We start from the raw sequence: 17,374 nt of genomic DNA, 5'->3' as shown, positions 1-17,374 counted from the left end.
GACCACTGATATGAAACGTTCTTAGAAAAGCAGATGGCACTCAATCCACTGTTAAGGTCCATGAATCAAGAGTAAAAGAAAGGGATTTTGAATTGGATGCTTGCACTTCTTGTCTTCCCAGTCCCTACCCTTACTTTGTGGGGCAAGCTCGTGATTGCTGAAATAAGGGATGTGCCTTTGTCGCCTCCCGAGAAGACCAGGAGAGAGTCAGCACAACACATAGTGTAGCACATCAAGGAAAGGGTAATGCAAATCTAGACATGGGCACGGACTGAAGGACACTGGTGATTGAAGGCCCTGCTGCATCACTGACTCTCTCAGGCGAGATAAGTTGCCTTCAGGGATGTCAATTATACAAGACTGGTTTGTACATCGCTAAAAAGAGTACAATTGTGTATGCTGACTTGCCCCTGCATTTATTGTAATTACACAGCCCCTGAAAACCGCAGTTATTCAATCACAGTCATAGAATTGTGGAGTTTTACAGCATAGAGACAGCCCCTTTGGCCTAACTTGACCATGACAACCATCTTGTCTACCCAAGCTAGTCCAACTTGTTTGTGTTTGGCCAATATCTCTCTGAACCTTTCCTATCCATCTACCTGTCCAAATGTCTTTTTTAAAATTACAATTGTCCCCACCTCTACCATTTCCTCTGGCTGCTCATTCCATATATCCACCATCCTCGGCCCTTTTAAATCTTTTCCCTTTACCTTAGTTTTAGATGCCATGGCATTTCTTTTTTTTTAAAATTTTTTATTTTTCACACCATAAATCACATTAGCCATGATATACACTTTTTCTTTTTCACACATATACAGTGACTTTTTCTCCCCCCCCTTCCCTCCTCCCAAGCCACCCCCCCACCCCCCCCCCCCTCTCATCCATTTTAGGTATACAATCTAGGTTGCATTAAGCCAGTCAGTCAATGTTGTCATTCAACAAAAATACACCAGAAATTCTACTGAGTCCATTCTTTTCTTTCCTTCTCCTTCCATCAACTTAGGTAATGTTTGTCCCCGGTAGGTTTTCGCTATTGTATTTAATGTAAGGCTCCCATACTTGTTCGAATATTTCAATATTATTTCTTAAACTATATGTTATTTTTTCTAATGGAATACATTTATTCATTTCTATATACCATTGTTGTATTTTCAAATTATCTTCCAATTTCCAGGTTGACATAATACATTTTTTTGCTACGGCTAGGGCTATCTTAACAAATCTTTTTTGTGCATCCTCCAAATCAATTCCAAATTCTTTGTTTTTTATGTTGCTTAGGAGAAAGATCTCTGGATTCTTTGGTATATTGTTTTCTGTTATTTTATTTAATATCTGATTGAGATCATCCCAAAATTTTTCTACTCTCTCACATGTCCAGATTGCATGAATTGTTGTTCCCATTTCTTTTTTACATCGAAAACATCTATCAGATACTGTTGGGTCCCATTTATTTAACTTTTGCGGTGTAATGTATAGTCTGTGTAACCAATTATATTGTATCATACGTAGCCTCGTATTTATTGTATTTCTCATCGTTCCAGAACATAATTTCTCCCATGTTTCCTTTTTTATCTTTATATTTAAATCTTGTTCCCATTTTTGTTTAGTTTTACCATTTGTTTCCTCATTCTCCTTTTCTTGCAGTTTAATATACATATTTGTTATAAATCTTTTGATTAACATTGTATCTGTAATCACATATTCAAGGTTACTTCCCTCTGGTAAACTCAAATTGCTTCCTAATTTATCTTTCAAGTAGGATCTCAGTTGGTAATATGCCAGCGCTGTATCTCCAGTTATATTGTACTTATCTCTCATTTGTTCAAAGGATAAGAATCTACTTCCTGAAAAACAATTTTCTATTCTTTTAATCCCTTTTTTTTCCCATTTTCTAAAGGAAAGGTTGTCTATTGTAAAAGGGAGTAGCTTATTTTGCGTCAATATTAGTTTTGGTAATTGATAATTTGTTTTATTTCTTTCTACATGAATCTTCTTCCAAATATTGAGGAGATGATGTAATACTGGAGAAGTTCAATGTTGTACCAATTTTTCGTCCCATTTATATAATATGTGTTCAGGTATCTTTTCCCCTATTTTATCTAATTCTAATCTCGTCCAGTCTGGTTTTTCCCTTGTTTGATAAAAATCTGATAGGTATCTTAATTGTGCAGCTCTATAATAATTTTTGAAGTTTGGATGCCATGGCATTTCTAAGCCATTCATGATTTTATAAATCTCACTCCAAGAAGAAAAGTCCCAATCTGTCCAGCCTCTCTTTAGAATTTAAGTCCACCAGTCCCAGTAACATTCTTGTGAATCTTTCCTGCACCCTTTCCAGTTTACTTTACATTTTATTCCAACAGCTATCTTACTCCACTAATTATGAAATATGCCAATCACACAGCAAGGAGACTCTGCTTGTTCATGCAGAAGAGGAATCCTCAAGAGTGGGACTTGTACGTTTTAACTGTGACTCCATTGCTTATGACTTCAAACTTGGGAGAATGAAGCACAACATTCTGGAGTCAGAGAGATACAGCCCATCAGCCCACTGAGTCTGCACTAGGCCATCAAACACTCGTTTCCACCAAACTACCCACTTTGACTTTCCTCACATTCCCATCAACCCTTGTCCTAGATTCCGCCACTCATCCACAGACCAGAGGATATTTATGACGGCCCAATTAACCTACCAACCTACATGTCTTGGGAGGAAACTGAAGCACCCATAGGGAACCCAGGCATTATAGGGAGGACATGCAAACTCCACACAGACAGGACCCTCAGTCAGAAATGAGCCTGGATTTCTGGAGCAATGAGTCTGTGACTGTATTAAATGTGCCACTGTGCTCCCCTTCATAGGCTTCCTTAATTCATTGGCAGTAAACCTATTTAGGATGGTTGTTCAAGGGACTAACAAATGTAAATCCTCCTGTTGAACATTGAATTCCTGTTACTCCTTTGAGGCATACTGACCTCTTCTGGTACATGATGCAACCTTCTGCATCAATCAGAGCATGGCAATAACAGCCTCAGATTGCATTTTGAACTGATTCACCAGTGATCAAGTATAATTAACAATAAATCCCACTTACTGATTATGTCCCAAAAGAAAGGTTGTACAAACTAGTTGTGACCATATTTATATGGCTGTCCAAAAGAAATGGGCGTTTTAAGAACTTTAACCCATATCTTGCAGAAAATACAAGTAAATAACGAACAGGTGAGTTTAAGAGTTCATAGCTTGAGAGAGGGGGGGAGATAAGATATTCCTGGTTAAGAAGTTTGACAAAGTACTGACCTACAGTTCATACATGGTCAATTCGACATGGTTTAGGTTATCAGCAACCATAATATCTCACTTACTGAGTCCTTTTGTGATCCAGGTCAGCTTCTGATCTGACAAGACGAGGTTAGGCTTGAGGAAATCCTCCACTGTGACAGCAGTCAATGCATTGATACTGGAGGAGACTGTACTGGAGTGATCAAAGGGGAAGAATCAGTGCCAGGATACAGCAGGACATGGTAGCAGAAAGAGATCACTAGATAGGAGTCAGCGTGTTGACACTGGGTCAGAATCAGGCCATTGAAATTGATGGAGAAAGATATACCTCAAAGTTCCACTGTATACAGCTGCAACAAAGAGTCCTGGGACACCGGGATAATCCCCTAGAAAATCCATCACCAGATATGGAAGCAACTAAGCACAAGAACATATCATAATCAGAGACTTTACAGTGACTCACAGCTTTTAAATTTAAATTTAGACATACATCGTAGTAATAGGCCTCTGGCCCATGTGCCAGTGCTGCCCAAATACCCCAATTAACCTACAACCCCTATATGTTTTGAAGGGAGGGAGGAAACTGGTGCACCCAAAGGAAACCTACACAGATGTGGAGAGAACATACAAACTCCTTACAGATGGTGCCAGATTCCAACCTGGGTCACTGGCACTGTAATAGCGTTGCACTAACTGCTTCGCTAATCATGTCACTCACTGGGCTCTATCCCTCCTTGGTGGTACAGAAAATTATGCAGGAATATTGTCTATGGTCTGGCTATACCAGGAATTCTGCTTCCTCCCAAACATTTCTAGCCCACATACACATCCTGGATTGGGAAAAATTAAGAGGGGAAGCAAGATACATTGGGAGGGGAGGTGGAGAAAAACTTCTGCTGACATTATGAATGGAGTTTTGTTGACCCATTCCTCTTCGCTCCACCGAAACAAAACTAGGCTTTGCAGATGGGATCTGAGGGTTGAGTTGGGGATCTGCAGGGCAGGTTTTTCCTCACAGATGATGGGAATTTGAAGCTGCAAGAGGAAGTGGTAGAGACAGGTAAAATTGCAATGTTTAAAAGGTGTTTGGACAAGTGCATGGATAGGAAAGATTTGGAAAGATATTGACCAAGTGCAGGCAATGAGACTAGCTGAGGTTGGCATTTTAGTCAACATGGACAAATTAAGCAAAAGGGTGTGCGGTATAATTCGATGACTTGTGTCAACTAAAGGAGAATGCCAGGGACAAGTTCTGCCCAGTGCAAGATGAATTTGTCCCAGGTCCTGGAACATGCATTTATCCCCTTGATTTGTACAAGCAAGAAGGGTGTCCTGGACATTAGAAATGAGCTTGTTCCAATTGGGCATGTGTATTTCTGTACAGGGTGATCAGGTACAAGTGGTTGCAAAACATGTTTGTTTCTTTCCTTGCTCTTCCCGACATTCACTGGTCCATGCTTCATTCCTGCAGATTTACCTGATCTGGTGCTCTGACCGCCTTTGCTGTCAATGGGTCGCACTTGTGGTAAATGGAGTACATGGTCAGACCACTCAGCACAGCACACAGAGCCGTCATCCAAAGGCCAACCATGTTGAGGTAGAGAGATCTGTTAAAATTCAAACAATCTGGCTGAGAAATGGCACCTTCAGTAAGTGGAAGATGAACAAACCGCAAATGTAGGGAGAGACTACAGATGTGGCACAAAAATAATCTGTTGGAGGAACAGTCAGTGGATCAAGTAGCATCAGTGGGAGAATTTAAAAAAAAATTTAGACATACAGCACAGTAATGGGCCATTTTGGCCCACAAGTCCATGCCGCCCAATTTACACCCAATTAACCTATACCCCTGGCACGTTTCGAACAGTGGGAGGAATCCAAAGTTCTCCAGGGAAAACCCACACAGACATGGGGAGAACGTACAAACTCCTTACAGACAGCACAATATTCGAATGAGAATGCTCAGCGTTGCAAGCCGGAACCCTTGTTCTGGTCTGAAGCATTGTCCATTATTTTGCTGCCACGGATGCTGCTCGATCCACTGAGTTCATCCTGTGTATTGTTTTATGCTGGCTAGGTGTCACTCATTCAAACACAATACTTGTTTATCACAATGGGACTTATTGCAGGATCCCAGAGATAACAACTTGAAATTTAAATTTAAATATAGACAGTCTCCGGGTTAAAAATGAGTTCCATTACCTAGATATGTTTTTAACTCGAATTTGTATTTAAGTCAGAACAATTATATATAGTCCTCATTTAGTGTCAGTTAGTCAAATGTTTATCTTAGTATACAGCATGTATAGTATATATTTTACTTTTCTATGCATGTAAAATTCTTAATAAAAACTTCCAAATATACTGCATCTTAAACATAATAACACAGTGCATAATTGGATGATATAGGAGAAGATGATGGGAAGATGGCTACTGCTGGAGAGGATGGGCCTGGTGCTGGAGAGTCAGGGTTTGATTCTGGTGCTGGAGAGGGGGTTTACTACTGGAGTACAGGTGCATTAGGATTTTTGCCACGTGAAACATGGAGGTGGAATCAGCTGCGAAGAAGCATCTGTTCACTTCTAGCTGCCTTTAACCCAAGGAGAAACTCTTGGTTCACAAATCACTTGCAACCAGACAAAATAAGAGTATACAGTACAGTACAGGTGCATTGTTCGAATCCGTACTTTTCAATTTCAAATCTGTTCCCGTGCTTGTGATATGCGGTATGCTGCTCTCTCGCGATGCCGGACAATGGCAGCATCGTGCGAGAGAATCATGCACCATACTCTCTCATGATGCTGACTCAACCAACCCTCGAACCGGAAATTGATGGCATTCTACTTCCAGTTGGCTTGTCAGTTTGTATGTGCGAGTTATTCGTAAATCAGACATTAGAGTATTGTGTGCAGTTCTGGCTGCCCAGCAACAGGAAGGATGTCATTAATTTGGAAAGGGTGAAGAAGACGTTTTCAAGAATGGAGGCTTAAGCAATTGGGAGAGGTTGGATAGGAAGGATCATTATTCCCTTTGGGGAAGGAGGCAGAGAGGTGACACAGAGGTTTATAACAACATGAGGTGCATGGATAAAGTGAACAGTCATGGTCTTTTTGCAACGATTCTTGAAGTAAAGGGCATAGATTCAAAGTGAGAGGAGAGAGATTGAAGAGGAACCTTAGGGGCAACTTTTTAAACTCAAGGTTGGTCCGTATCTGCAACAAGCTGCCAGAGAAAGTCACAGAAGCAGTAAAATTACCATGTGGATAGGAAGGGTTTAGAAAGGTAGGGATAAAATGCAGGCAAATCTCAAGTTATTCAGCATGGATGAGTTAGCCCTGTTCCATGCTATACTCTGCATTCGGCTAAACACAAAGGAACATTTCTAAGCAAGTTGTATAACGAGAGAAACGGTCACCAATAAAATGTGGATGAAGAACTGATGAAAGGCACTGTTGCTGAATCACTTGCACAGTATAAACCCCAAAATAATCTCCGTGTGTGTTCTGCAATTTATCACAAAAGTAAATCAAGATTTAGAAATGGGTTCTGGAAAATCCATGAGAGTAAACTTTGGCCTGTCCCTCAACTTCTATGGAAATCATAACAGATGTATTCAGTCGATGGGGTAACGTTTTGCGCACCTCCAGTATTGTGGATAGGAATATTTTTAGGGAAGTGGATGTGGAGCAGGGGTGGTTGGGAAATGGTGCTTTTGAATTGTTCTCCTGTGGGATACATGGTGATTGTCAACAGCACATTGTGTGTTTGTTTACTCTTTCCTAAAATATCCGATTTTACATATTATGTGAGTTCATTACATTCATATCTAATATTACATGTGGTTAGTCCATTGCTTTTTCCATTGTTTTTATATCATACATTTCCTAATAATCTATAATATGTCCAATATTTCCGGAGAATTCTGGCTTTAACTGGCCTGTAAAAGGAACTGACAATGCTTTTTTTAAAAATCTTGCAACCACTGAGGTCTGTGCCTACAATAAGATGGCAGCACCTGTGCTGGTCAGTATACCATGAGATGTTGATTTCGGGTAAGAACTGGACCAGTGCAGGGCACCAGAAACAGGGAGGATATACCTTTGAGAAGAAGAAGCATAGAAGATGACCCTACAAGGAAGGTTACTATTGGCAGTGGAGCATCAAGGAACTCAATGGATGAATGACTCACACAGGCTATTGGCGACTTCCAGTGAAAGTTCTCACACAGGCTGCGGACTGCTGACGACTTCCGATTGAAGGACCTACACAAGCTGCAGGTTGCTGGAGACCGGCTAGTGGAAACCAGGTGCAGGAATTGGAGAGTAAGAAGGGCCTTGAGTGCTGAACGCTTCCTGGTCATATCGGAAGTGTAGACCTGGAGCTTGGGTTGCTGCCGGATTGAACAGGTGTCTTTTGCTTCACTTTCTGCTATTGATTGGGGTGCTGGGAAATCCTCATGGTGACTCTTTCTTTGCTTTATAGCAGGTAAAAGCTGAGGTATATCATGTATATTGCATTTTATGTATTATTACATGACAATAAAAGGAACCTTAAGTTCAACTGATCCAGCTGCTACTCACAGTTTGGCCTCACCCATGCTTCTGCATGAGATATACCGCTGCACCTGAGATTGATTGATTCCATAGATTGCTGTCCACATAAAGCTCCCACCAACCACAATGGTCCAGAATGTGTGGCGCCTTAATGGATCAGGGTCGAAGCTACGAAGAGACAATAGTGAAGAGCCATTATTTGGAGTAATTTTAGACCAAGGATGCTTGAAACTGGTCCAGAACTGACCATTAACACTAATCCGACCCTTCTCCCATTTATTATTTTCATTAACTACCCCCAAATTCTAACCACTCTCCTACACAAGGGGCAATTTACAACAGTTGAGGAACTTTCCAACCCATGTGTATTTGTGGTGTGAATGGAAAGTGGAGCACCAGGAGGAAACCAATGTGTTCACAAGTTGAATGTGTAAATGCCACACAGACAGCACTGGAGATCAGGATTGAACGAGCATCACTGGGCCATCCCCAGACTGAAATCATTGCCACCACTTTGTTGTTTTAAGGGAATGGATATCGAATTGCTATTTCCTAAAGCTTAAAGTCCTTGACCAGCATTCCCACCCTTCTAAATCCCCTTTTTGACCATTCCCTCTCCTCAGCTCTTCATCAATCTAGGGCCTTGATCCTCTCTCTGATCCATCGCCATTTCCATCAACCTCTCCTGCAGAGCCTCAATCAACCCCTATCCACACATAGCAAAACTATTTTAGACTGTCTGACCTGCAGGGTTTGATCCTCTCTCCAATGAACCCATATTCTCCATGCTCCTCAGCCCCCACCCCAATGACTTGGACCAGTCTCAAAAATCTCCTATCTGAATCTTGATCATCTCTTCAATCCACCTCCCTCAAAAGACTCTAAGATAGGATGTGAGAAAAATAGAGGGTTATGGGTGTGAGTAGAGACAAATGACATTGTTGTTGAGTAGGTTTACATTGGTCAGCCATATCATGGGCTGAAGGGCCTATGCATGTTCTATGTGACTTATGGGTGTAACCAGTGGCACAGTCAATACTCTGTCTCTCATTCATTGAATTAACTGTCTTCTGGTGTTGTGTTAATCTCGATGAACCTCCTACAGTCACAGAATCATAGAGTTGTACAGCACAAAATGAACCCTTTGATCCAACTTATCCATGCCAACCTAATTGTCCCACTGAGCTAATCTACTTTGTTTTGATGCATCCACCCCAATGTTTTCTGATTCAGTGAATTGTATTCCCGTCCCTTTGAGATTTGTGCATCCCTATTTTATTTCCACATACATACGTGGAACACCGCTTAACTCTTTTACATCCAGATGCGTCAAGATTACCAAAATCGTTTCTCTCTCTATTTCACTCCTGGTGGATACAGGCTTGTCTTGAGCTCCCATCCTTTTATTCCCCAACCAGCGATCATTATCAGAGTCTTACTCCCAGAAGTTGAGTCTCCCTCCATGGTATGAGATATTCCAGATCTGTGCAAATCCGCCTTGGACAACCGAACCTCGGATTATCACAGCCAAAAAGCCCGAGATCATTATCACCATCTGGAACACATCAGTCCACACCACTGCCTTCAGACCACCCTACAAAACACAAGACAGAGTCAGAAAGATGTTTACCAAATCTGGGACCCAACAATTCAGTGAAACAAAAAAGTCTGTAGGTGGTGTGATTGCAGTAAATACACAGAAGTGCTGGAGAAACTCAGCAGGTCCATTAGCGCCAATAACTTGATGAAGAGCTGGGTCCAAAATGTTGGTTATATATTTGTTCTTTTTCTTGACATGTGACTTGTTCATGACAATAAATTCTGATTCTGATTTACCTCCGATGGACATTGTGGGACCTGCTGAGTTTCTCCAGCACTTGTGCCTAGTAGCCAACTATTTTTCATCTGATAGAGAACGACACATGTAACAATGGTTAGTGTTTATTATTTATATTATTGACATGATATTCTATATGTATTCCTTTGATATTCTGAGGTTATCTCTCTAGCAAAACCTTCCCCTTTCTGTAACCAACCCAAATTATAGATGACGTAATTTAGCTGCAGAGGCTAACGCAAATGCATGGTTACAAACATATTATCAAACTTGTGGCATTCCACCGCTTGCAGGTAGGTTCTGTGTGAGAGGTGAAGTTATTTGGGAAATGAGAGGTGACTGGAAGAGTCCGGTAAATGCTTCCATTGGGGCCACATCAACCAGGATTGAGGCGAAGAAGCCTGCTGCCTGTGGATGGTACGGAGCGCAGGGGGCTGAGCCACCATAGCTGGATAAGGAAGGATCCATCTGGAACTCAGTGGCTGTTGGCCAGGCCAAAAACAGCTTCAGGGAATCAGGACCAGGACCGTGGTGGTGCAATGAAGGATGAGGAGGTTGCATGGAGGCCAGGCCGCTGGATGCTGGAGTTGGGTGACAAGAGTAGCCATCGGAGGAGGTGGTATGATCCACAACTACTCACCATCTCCGAAGTGACTTTCTTTTCCCCCTTTGTTTCTCCTTTTTCTTTTGTTTTTCCTTTTTCTCTTTCTTTTTTTTTGTAAATTGGCACCAGAGTGTGGCTACTCTGCCAGTTTTTGAATGGCACGCTTTTTACTGTATCTCAATGTACATGACAATATTAAATTAATTTTAATCTATTTATTTTCATCACCTGTGACTGCATTCACTCAATGGCACAGGAGAGAATCAGGAAAGCACACTTCAGGGACTTCTTGATACATTAGGCTTTTCTAATTGGTCGATTCACAACCTTCCAATTGGATGAACATGTGAACATTCTGATCAATCTTTTATCGACCATTTGAGAGTTTCAGAGAGCACAATTTTGGTCAACTCAGCCAAGTACGAGGAGATGCACTTTGGTAAATTAAACCAGGGTAGGACTTTCACAGTGAATAGTGAGACCCCTGAAGAGTGCTGTAGTCTAGAGAAACCTTGGAGTTCATGTGCAAGTGGTAATGCAGATAGACAGGGTGGTGAAGAAGTCATTTGGCACACTTGCCTTCATTGGTCAGGGGATTAAGTTGGGATGTCAAGTTACAAGACATTGGTTAGACGATGCTTAAGAATATGGTGCACAGACTGTCACCCGGCTGTAAAATGTCATGAAGCTGGAAATAATGTAGAAAAGTTTCATGAGGATATTACCAGTTCTCAGGCTTGAGTTGGATAGGCTGAGACTTTTCTCCCTGGAGCATAGGAGGCTGAAGGATGACCTTGTAGATGGGCATGGATACATAAAATAGTCATGGTCTTTTTTCCCAGGATAGGTGTGTTCAAAACTAGAGGGCATACATTTAAAGTGAGAGGGGAAAGATTTGAAGGGGATCTGAGAAGTATTTCTTTCTCACAAAGAGTGGTGGCTGTGAGGAATGAACTGCCAGAGAAAGTGAGAGGGTGAATATAATTTCAACATTCAAAAGACATTTAGCTAAGTACATGGATAGAAAAGGTTCAGAAGCTTTCTCACTCCTTGTGTTTCACTTTGTTTTACTGGATATCTTCTTATACCCAGTTCTACCATTCTGTTCCTGCTTTTCTCTACTGACTTCAGCATGCATTTCTCCCACCCATTGTCAAGGTAATTGATCGGAACATCCTGCGACCACAACCAGTTTGTGCCTTATGATTTTCCAGTCCTTTATGATGCTGGCTGCCTTCTTGAGGCAGCGCCTCACGTAGATGTCTGCAATGGATAGCAGGTCAGGCCCTGCGATGGATCTTACTATCTGCTGGAGCCTCCTTCATTCCTGGGCACTTGAATTCCCAAACCAGGCTGTGATGCAAGCAATCACTATAATTCACCTGGTGCACATGGAGAAGATTGATGAAGTATCTGAAGACATGCCAAATCTACTCCTGCGCCTTAGAAATAGAGTCATTGGTTGTTTTGGTGTTCTGGCTCCAAGTCTTCTGAGTTATGGACTCCCAGGAACTTGAAGGTTCTGGCTCCACCTCCTTCCCATCAGTGTGGACAGGTGTGTGATCCCTCAGCCTCTCCTTCCTGAAATCAACATAAACCCCTTGTTCCTGGTGACGATGTTTATTCTGCCATCCTGTATTCTGACTCATCATGTCCAATTATTTGCCCAAGAATGGTGGTGCATCAACAAGTTCGTAGGTGGAGTTGGAGCTAAACTTGAGTCAAAGTTGGAACTGAACAAAGTTCCAAGTGAAATGTTGATGCATTTCTCCTTGGTGCACAGCTACTGAGGCCTTTTACTTCACTCAAGTGCCAATTGACAGAATGGACCAGTTGTTAAATTAGGATATCAGACCACTCCTGTGTGAGCTTTAGGAGACAAAGCATTTCTCTGCTTTACTGATACGGACCTTCACATCCTTTAGATGAGTATGAGTTTGAGTTTAATGGTCTATGAATCAGAGCACAGCAAATTCATACATTAATTTTAGCAGGGTTCCAAAATCTGAAGAGAAGAGGTGGCAAAAGAAATCATCCTTAAAAGTACCTACCATCCATCCTTCAAACTGGAAGAAATTCATGACCTCAATCACTTTGTAAGCACAATAACCTTTGTAACCATAATTCACAAATGTGGTATTTCACCAACAACAATTGAGAGCTTAATTTACAGACCATTACACAATGCGCACATACCATACAGCAAACACACCTCGAAAGTCAAGTACATGTACCTCTGCATTGACACCACATTCCTGGCTGACTCAGAGTTCTTGGGAATTTCTAATTCAGAAGACCTTTTTTGAAGCCAGCACATTGGGGCATTTGTGAATTAGGTAAATCAATCTCTCCATTTTCTAGGAGGTCTGAGGAGATTTGGCATGTGATTAAACACTCTTTCAAACATTTACAGGTGTACTGTGGAGAGTGGAAAGCAGAGGACCGGGCAGGGCACCAGAAAACAGGGAAACCAACCCACTTTTTGTGAAGGAGAAGCAGAAAAGACAACTTTATGGGAAGGTGACCACAGTGACAGACCAATGAGGGGGCCCTGCGGCTGAAGAGCACGCAGGCAGCAGGCTGCTGGCAACTTGCAGTCAAATGACTCACACCAGACAGCAGACTGCTGGAGACTAGCTTGAGACTGCTTATTAGAAGTGAGGGCAGGAAGGGCTCCTGAGGGGCCTTGGGCGCTGTAGGCTTCCTGATCATGTCAGAGGTTTGGACCTGGAGCCCGGTTTGCTGATCGTTTGCACTGAAGTCCATGTGGCTGCAGAGCCTACAGGAGCACTGGAGATGAATCCACGGACACTCAGTGACCCTGAAGGGTCTTTTGCGTCTCTTTCTCTGATTGAAAGGGGTGCCAGGCAATTTCTGCTGATGGCGAATCTTTTTCTGCTTTATGGCAGACGAAATCCAATTTCATCTAATATTACACTTGTTTTATTACATGACAATAAAGGAATCTTGAATCTTGAACTGACTGATTGCATCACAGCCTGGTTTGGGTATTCAACTGTTCAGGAAAGCAGGAGGCTTCAGAAGGTAACAAACAGTCCAGGTCCATCGCAGGCTCTTTCGTCCCATCCATTGCATGCACCTATGTGAGGTGCAACCTTAAGAAAGCAGCCAACATCAATAAAGGACCCCCTTACCCTGGTCACAACCTGTTCTCCCTGCTGCCTTCAAACAAAGGAACAGAAGCCTGAAAACCAAAACAGTTTCTTTCCAACAGCCATCAGAATCTTGAACGTCCCCTTGTTACACTATTCAGAGACTGCGCCAACACCACTAAAGGACTGTCTATACTATTATTTTTTTAAAATTTTTTTGTTTAACATATAAATCCTACATATAATGTCTTCTAATTAAACCAATAACAAGTCATATCATATGCATAACCACAAATTAATGTAAATATAAATCGAAAACCTATCCATATTTGTTTATTTAACAATATTTCTTAAAAAATAATTCTGGATAGAAAATAAATAAAACTACATTAGATAATCTTTTGATCTAAACAAAGGGTAAATTTTGTATAATTTAATGATATGATCTAAGACAGCCATAATTAAACCCATATTCAACAAGTTAATCTAAAAAAAGAATAAAAAGAAACAAAAACCCTACAACTAAATCTAATCTCTCCCTCCCCTTCATCAAGGTGACCTTGTAGAAAAGGATGTTAAGATATGGATCAAATAGTGACCTTCAGACACTAGACAGTGAATCACCAGAACATCCAAACTTCTTAAATCTTCCAGTCATGATGGACGTATTCTTTGAATGTTCCCCACATCTTTTCAAATTGAAACTTTCTACCTATAATGTTGTATCTAATTTTCTCCATGCTTAAATAGGATATTGCATTATGTGACCACTGTGTAGGTGAAGAGTCATCTTTTCATTTCATTAAAATTGCTCATCTGGCTATCAATATGATAAAAGCTAAAGCTAAAAGCTAAAACTTTCTCCTTGGAAGCAGACAGAGGTATATCCGGTTCACAAGAGAAACCAGACCAGACAATTAAAGGGCATAAAATCATTGATAAAGTTTGAAAAATGTTTTCCCAAACTCTTCCTAAATTGGGGCACTCCCAAAACACATGGATCAATGAAGCTTCAAAAATTTTACACTTCTCACATAGTGGATCAACATCTGCATAAAAATTAGATAATGTAAGTTTTGACATATGTGTTCTGTGTCCAACATTAAATTGTAACAAGCAGTGCCTTGCACAAAATGAAGAATCATTAATCAAGCTGAGATTCGTGTATCAATCTTCATCTAAAAATGTAATGTTCAAATCACGTTCCCAATCATTTCTAATGCCAGCCATTGAGGCTGATTTTAAATCTAATAAGTTGTTATAAATAGATGATCTTAATCTACCATGAATGAACTGTAAATTAAAGAATAAATCAAGAATATTAGAATATGAGTTTTGAGGAAAATCAGAAAGCTTGGACTGAACAAAATGTCTAAAACAAAATCTATTAGAAAGATTAAATTTAGATGAGAATTGTTCAAAAGAGACAAAGAAATCTCAAATTAAAAGATCTTTATAACTTTTGATTCCTAATCTATACCATTCTTTAAAGCCTGCATCTAACACAGATGGCTGAAATAGGACGAGCAAGAGAAAAACTGTTCTATCCAAAACATTTTCTAAATTGAGCCCATATTCTCAACCTATTTCTCATTATCGGATTATGTGTCAGTTTAGAAAAAGAAAATGGTAAAAACTAACCTAAAATTACCTATACTATGACTAAGTCTTTTTTTTTGCTCTTGGATAACTGTGCATATTCCAATTTAGTGCATTTATTTTCTTTCTCATTCAATTAAGTCATTAGTATGCATTTTTAAATTATAATGTGCCCATTCAGCTGCAGCAAGTAAGAATTTTGGTGCATGTGTACATTGTGTGTCGATGACAGTAAATTCATCATTATTATCCTTCATATTTTTCAACTTCTTACCAATGCAAGCAATTCAACGTGAATATTGCAAAATTAGTAATAACAACTGACTGTGTTAATCATGTAGTTTCAACATTTAAATATTTATTTTCCCTTTGTCATCTTCGATGGCGTCAGCCAGACCAACTGTCCTGGCAGAGGTAGGGAACCTTTCGGTACCAAAGTCTAAGCAAGCTGGAAGGTTGGGCCTTTATCATAATTAGCTCTGGAGTTATCCACTCTGTCCAGGCCTGATGCAGCTGCAGAGGATCTTCCTACTATCATAACCTTATGTTGCCTGCAGCTGTCTGCCATCTCTCTACAGGTTTGCTCCTCCAATTCTTGTCGACTATTGGGTAGTCTATAATACAACCCCATTAATATGATCATACCTTTCCCATTCCTCAGCTCCATCCAGATAGCCCCAGTAGATGAGTCCTCTAGTCCTGTCTGAGCACATCTGTGATATTTTCCTGACAAGCAATGCCATTTCTCCCCCATTCATCCCTCCCGCTCTATCATATCTGAAACAACGAAAACCTGGGACATTATTAGCACACTTGTATTAAAACACTTGTCCCAAAGTCTGTGACCAATGCTACGTGCAGAAAAATAGCAGAGCATCCACACATGGTGTTACATTCCAACAACACAATTGCCCACCTGCACCACCAGACAAAGGGCACATTCACATACACGCTTACATCTAAAAGGAGTAAACTTACCAGAGTACAGTAAAAAGTGCAGACAAGACCTGTTGCAACAAGAACTCCCCAGAGATCAAATCCAGTTACTGGTAAAAATAAAAGGTATTCTAATTTAATGCAAGGAATGAATCTACTTTACTACTGTAATCCCTTCACTTAGTAAAACTAAATATGCTCATAAATGAATAGGTTTAATGGTGATCATCCCAGAGGCAAGCAGTAAATTGAAAACAATGAGAGAAATAAAGCAGGTGCCAGCAGCTCACAGGGGTGTGGAAAACAAAGAAGGAAATGTGAGATAATGTGAAAACATGAATTAAAAGAGAAAGAAAATTGGGAAGACATCCTGACATTAAGAGCAGATTGAAAGATTGAGAAATGCACGGACTTATAGGCAAAGAGAGACTGGACAGAAGGGGATGAAACAATGCAGAATAAAGTTTAAAGCATAAGTAAAACACAAAATTCTGCAGAATGCTGGGGAAACTCAGCAGGTCAGACAGTGTCCTTCTATGTAGCAAAGATAAAGATACATAGCCAACATTTTGGGCCTGAGCCCTTCATCATGGTATGAACAAAATGTTGGCAGGTGCCTGAACAAAATGGTGGTGGGGGCGGCAGGGAGAGGAGCATGGACCCACAGGCAGGAGGTAATAGGTGGATAAGGGAGATAGGGCACAAACGGGGAGGGGGATGGCTCTGTGAATGGAAAGGGAAGGGGGTGGAGAGCTGGAAGAAAGAAGACAGAGGGAATGGGAAGGAGGGAGAATGGCTTTTGCTAGCCATTCTAGCCATTCATTTTTGCTAGAATGGCTAGCAAAAATCAAAGAAATAGATATTAATGACATCCAGTGGAGAGTATCCAGGCAGGTTAGCAGAAACCGGAGAAGTCGATGTTAATGCCATGGCACTCTCCAACCAGATGTCTGGGCATTCTCCAACTAGATGGCATTAACATCAATTTCAATTGGTGATAGAATCTGTACAATCACACTCCGGTTTCCACCCATCCTCCAAAAAGTATGGTAATTGGGTGTAATTGGGCTGAAATCAGCTTCGACTGTGATGTAATATTAAAATTTAAAAGTGTACTTAAAAAAAGAAATGTAATTGTGCTTCTGTGAATTATGGGAGTCACTAACCCTCACTGAGGACATCTTCTTTTCACATTCGAGCTTACCCTAAATTCTTCAGTCTCTTTTCCAATTCCCACTTGGAGCGCAAGATGCAGCAATGTGGAGGCTGTTGAGGCTCATTGCACCAGAGAGACCGAGCAGCCGCTGTCAGACTCGATTGCACAGTATTGGCCAGTAGATGTGTTTAGAGGTGCTTTCATTTTATTTTTATTTCAACAATGCAAAACAGCAGAAAACTTTCTCGACCATGAGATAGGTGTGATAGTACAGATCTATCACCAATGTA

The 17,374-nt window shown here is 40.9% G+C and overlaps 1 protein-coding gene and 1 long non-coding RNA gene across 4 annotated transcripts in view; one reads left to right on the top strand and one right to left on the bottom strand.

Annotated features, from left to right (window-relative positions):
- LOC138764950 (uncharacterized) overlaps positions 1-13,304 on the top strand; it is a 41,389-nt gene extending 28,085 nt beyond the window's left edge. The window contains exons 4-5 of one of the 2 annotated variants that reach the window (XR_011358380.1): positions 4,758-4,883; positions 12,694-13,304. This is a non-coding gene — a long non-coding RNA (uncharacterized lncRNA). Of the gene's footprint in view, positions 1-4,757; positions 7,777-12,693 lie in introns of those variants that run through there. The other variant, XR_011358378.1, reaches the window with a different exon arrangement.
- slc5a8l (solute carrier family 5 member 8, like) overlaps positions 1-17,374 on the bottom strand; it is a 51,518-nt gene that overhangs the window by 14,015 nt on the left and 20,129 nt on the right. For both annotated transcript variants that reach the window (XM_069941426.1, XM_069941425.1), the window contains exons 4-9: positions 15,971-16,038; positions 9,279-9,433; positions 7,867-8,007; positions 4,764-4,893; positions 3,615-3,703; positions 3,370-3,479 (exon numbers count right to left, since the gene is read on the bottom strand). In XM_069941426.1, coding sequence (XP_069797527.1) covers positions 3,370-3,479; positions 3,615-3,703; positions 4,764-4,893; positions 7,867-8,007; positions 9,279-9,433; positions 15,971-16,038 — 693 coding nt within the window. The remainder of the gene's footprint in view (positions 1-3,369; positions 3,480-3,614; positions 3,704-4,763; positions 4,894-7,866; positions 8,008-9,278; positions 9,434-15,970; positions 16,039-17,374) is intronic.

Source organism: Narcine bancroftii, chromosome 5, assembly GCF_036971445.1.
Source record: "Narcine bancroftii isolate sNarBan1 chromosome 5, sNarBan1.hap1, whole genome shotgun sequence".
NCBI lineage: Eukaryota > Metazoa > Chordata > Chondrichthyes > Torpediniformes > Narcinidae > Narcine > Narcine bancroftii.
The sequence above is the reverse complement of the archived record's forward strand: the minus strand, read 5'-3'. Positions and strand labels throughout refer to the sequence as shown.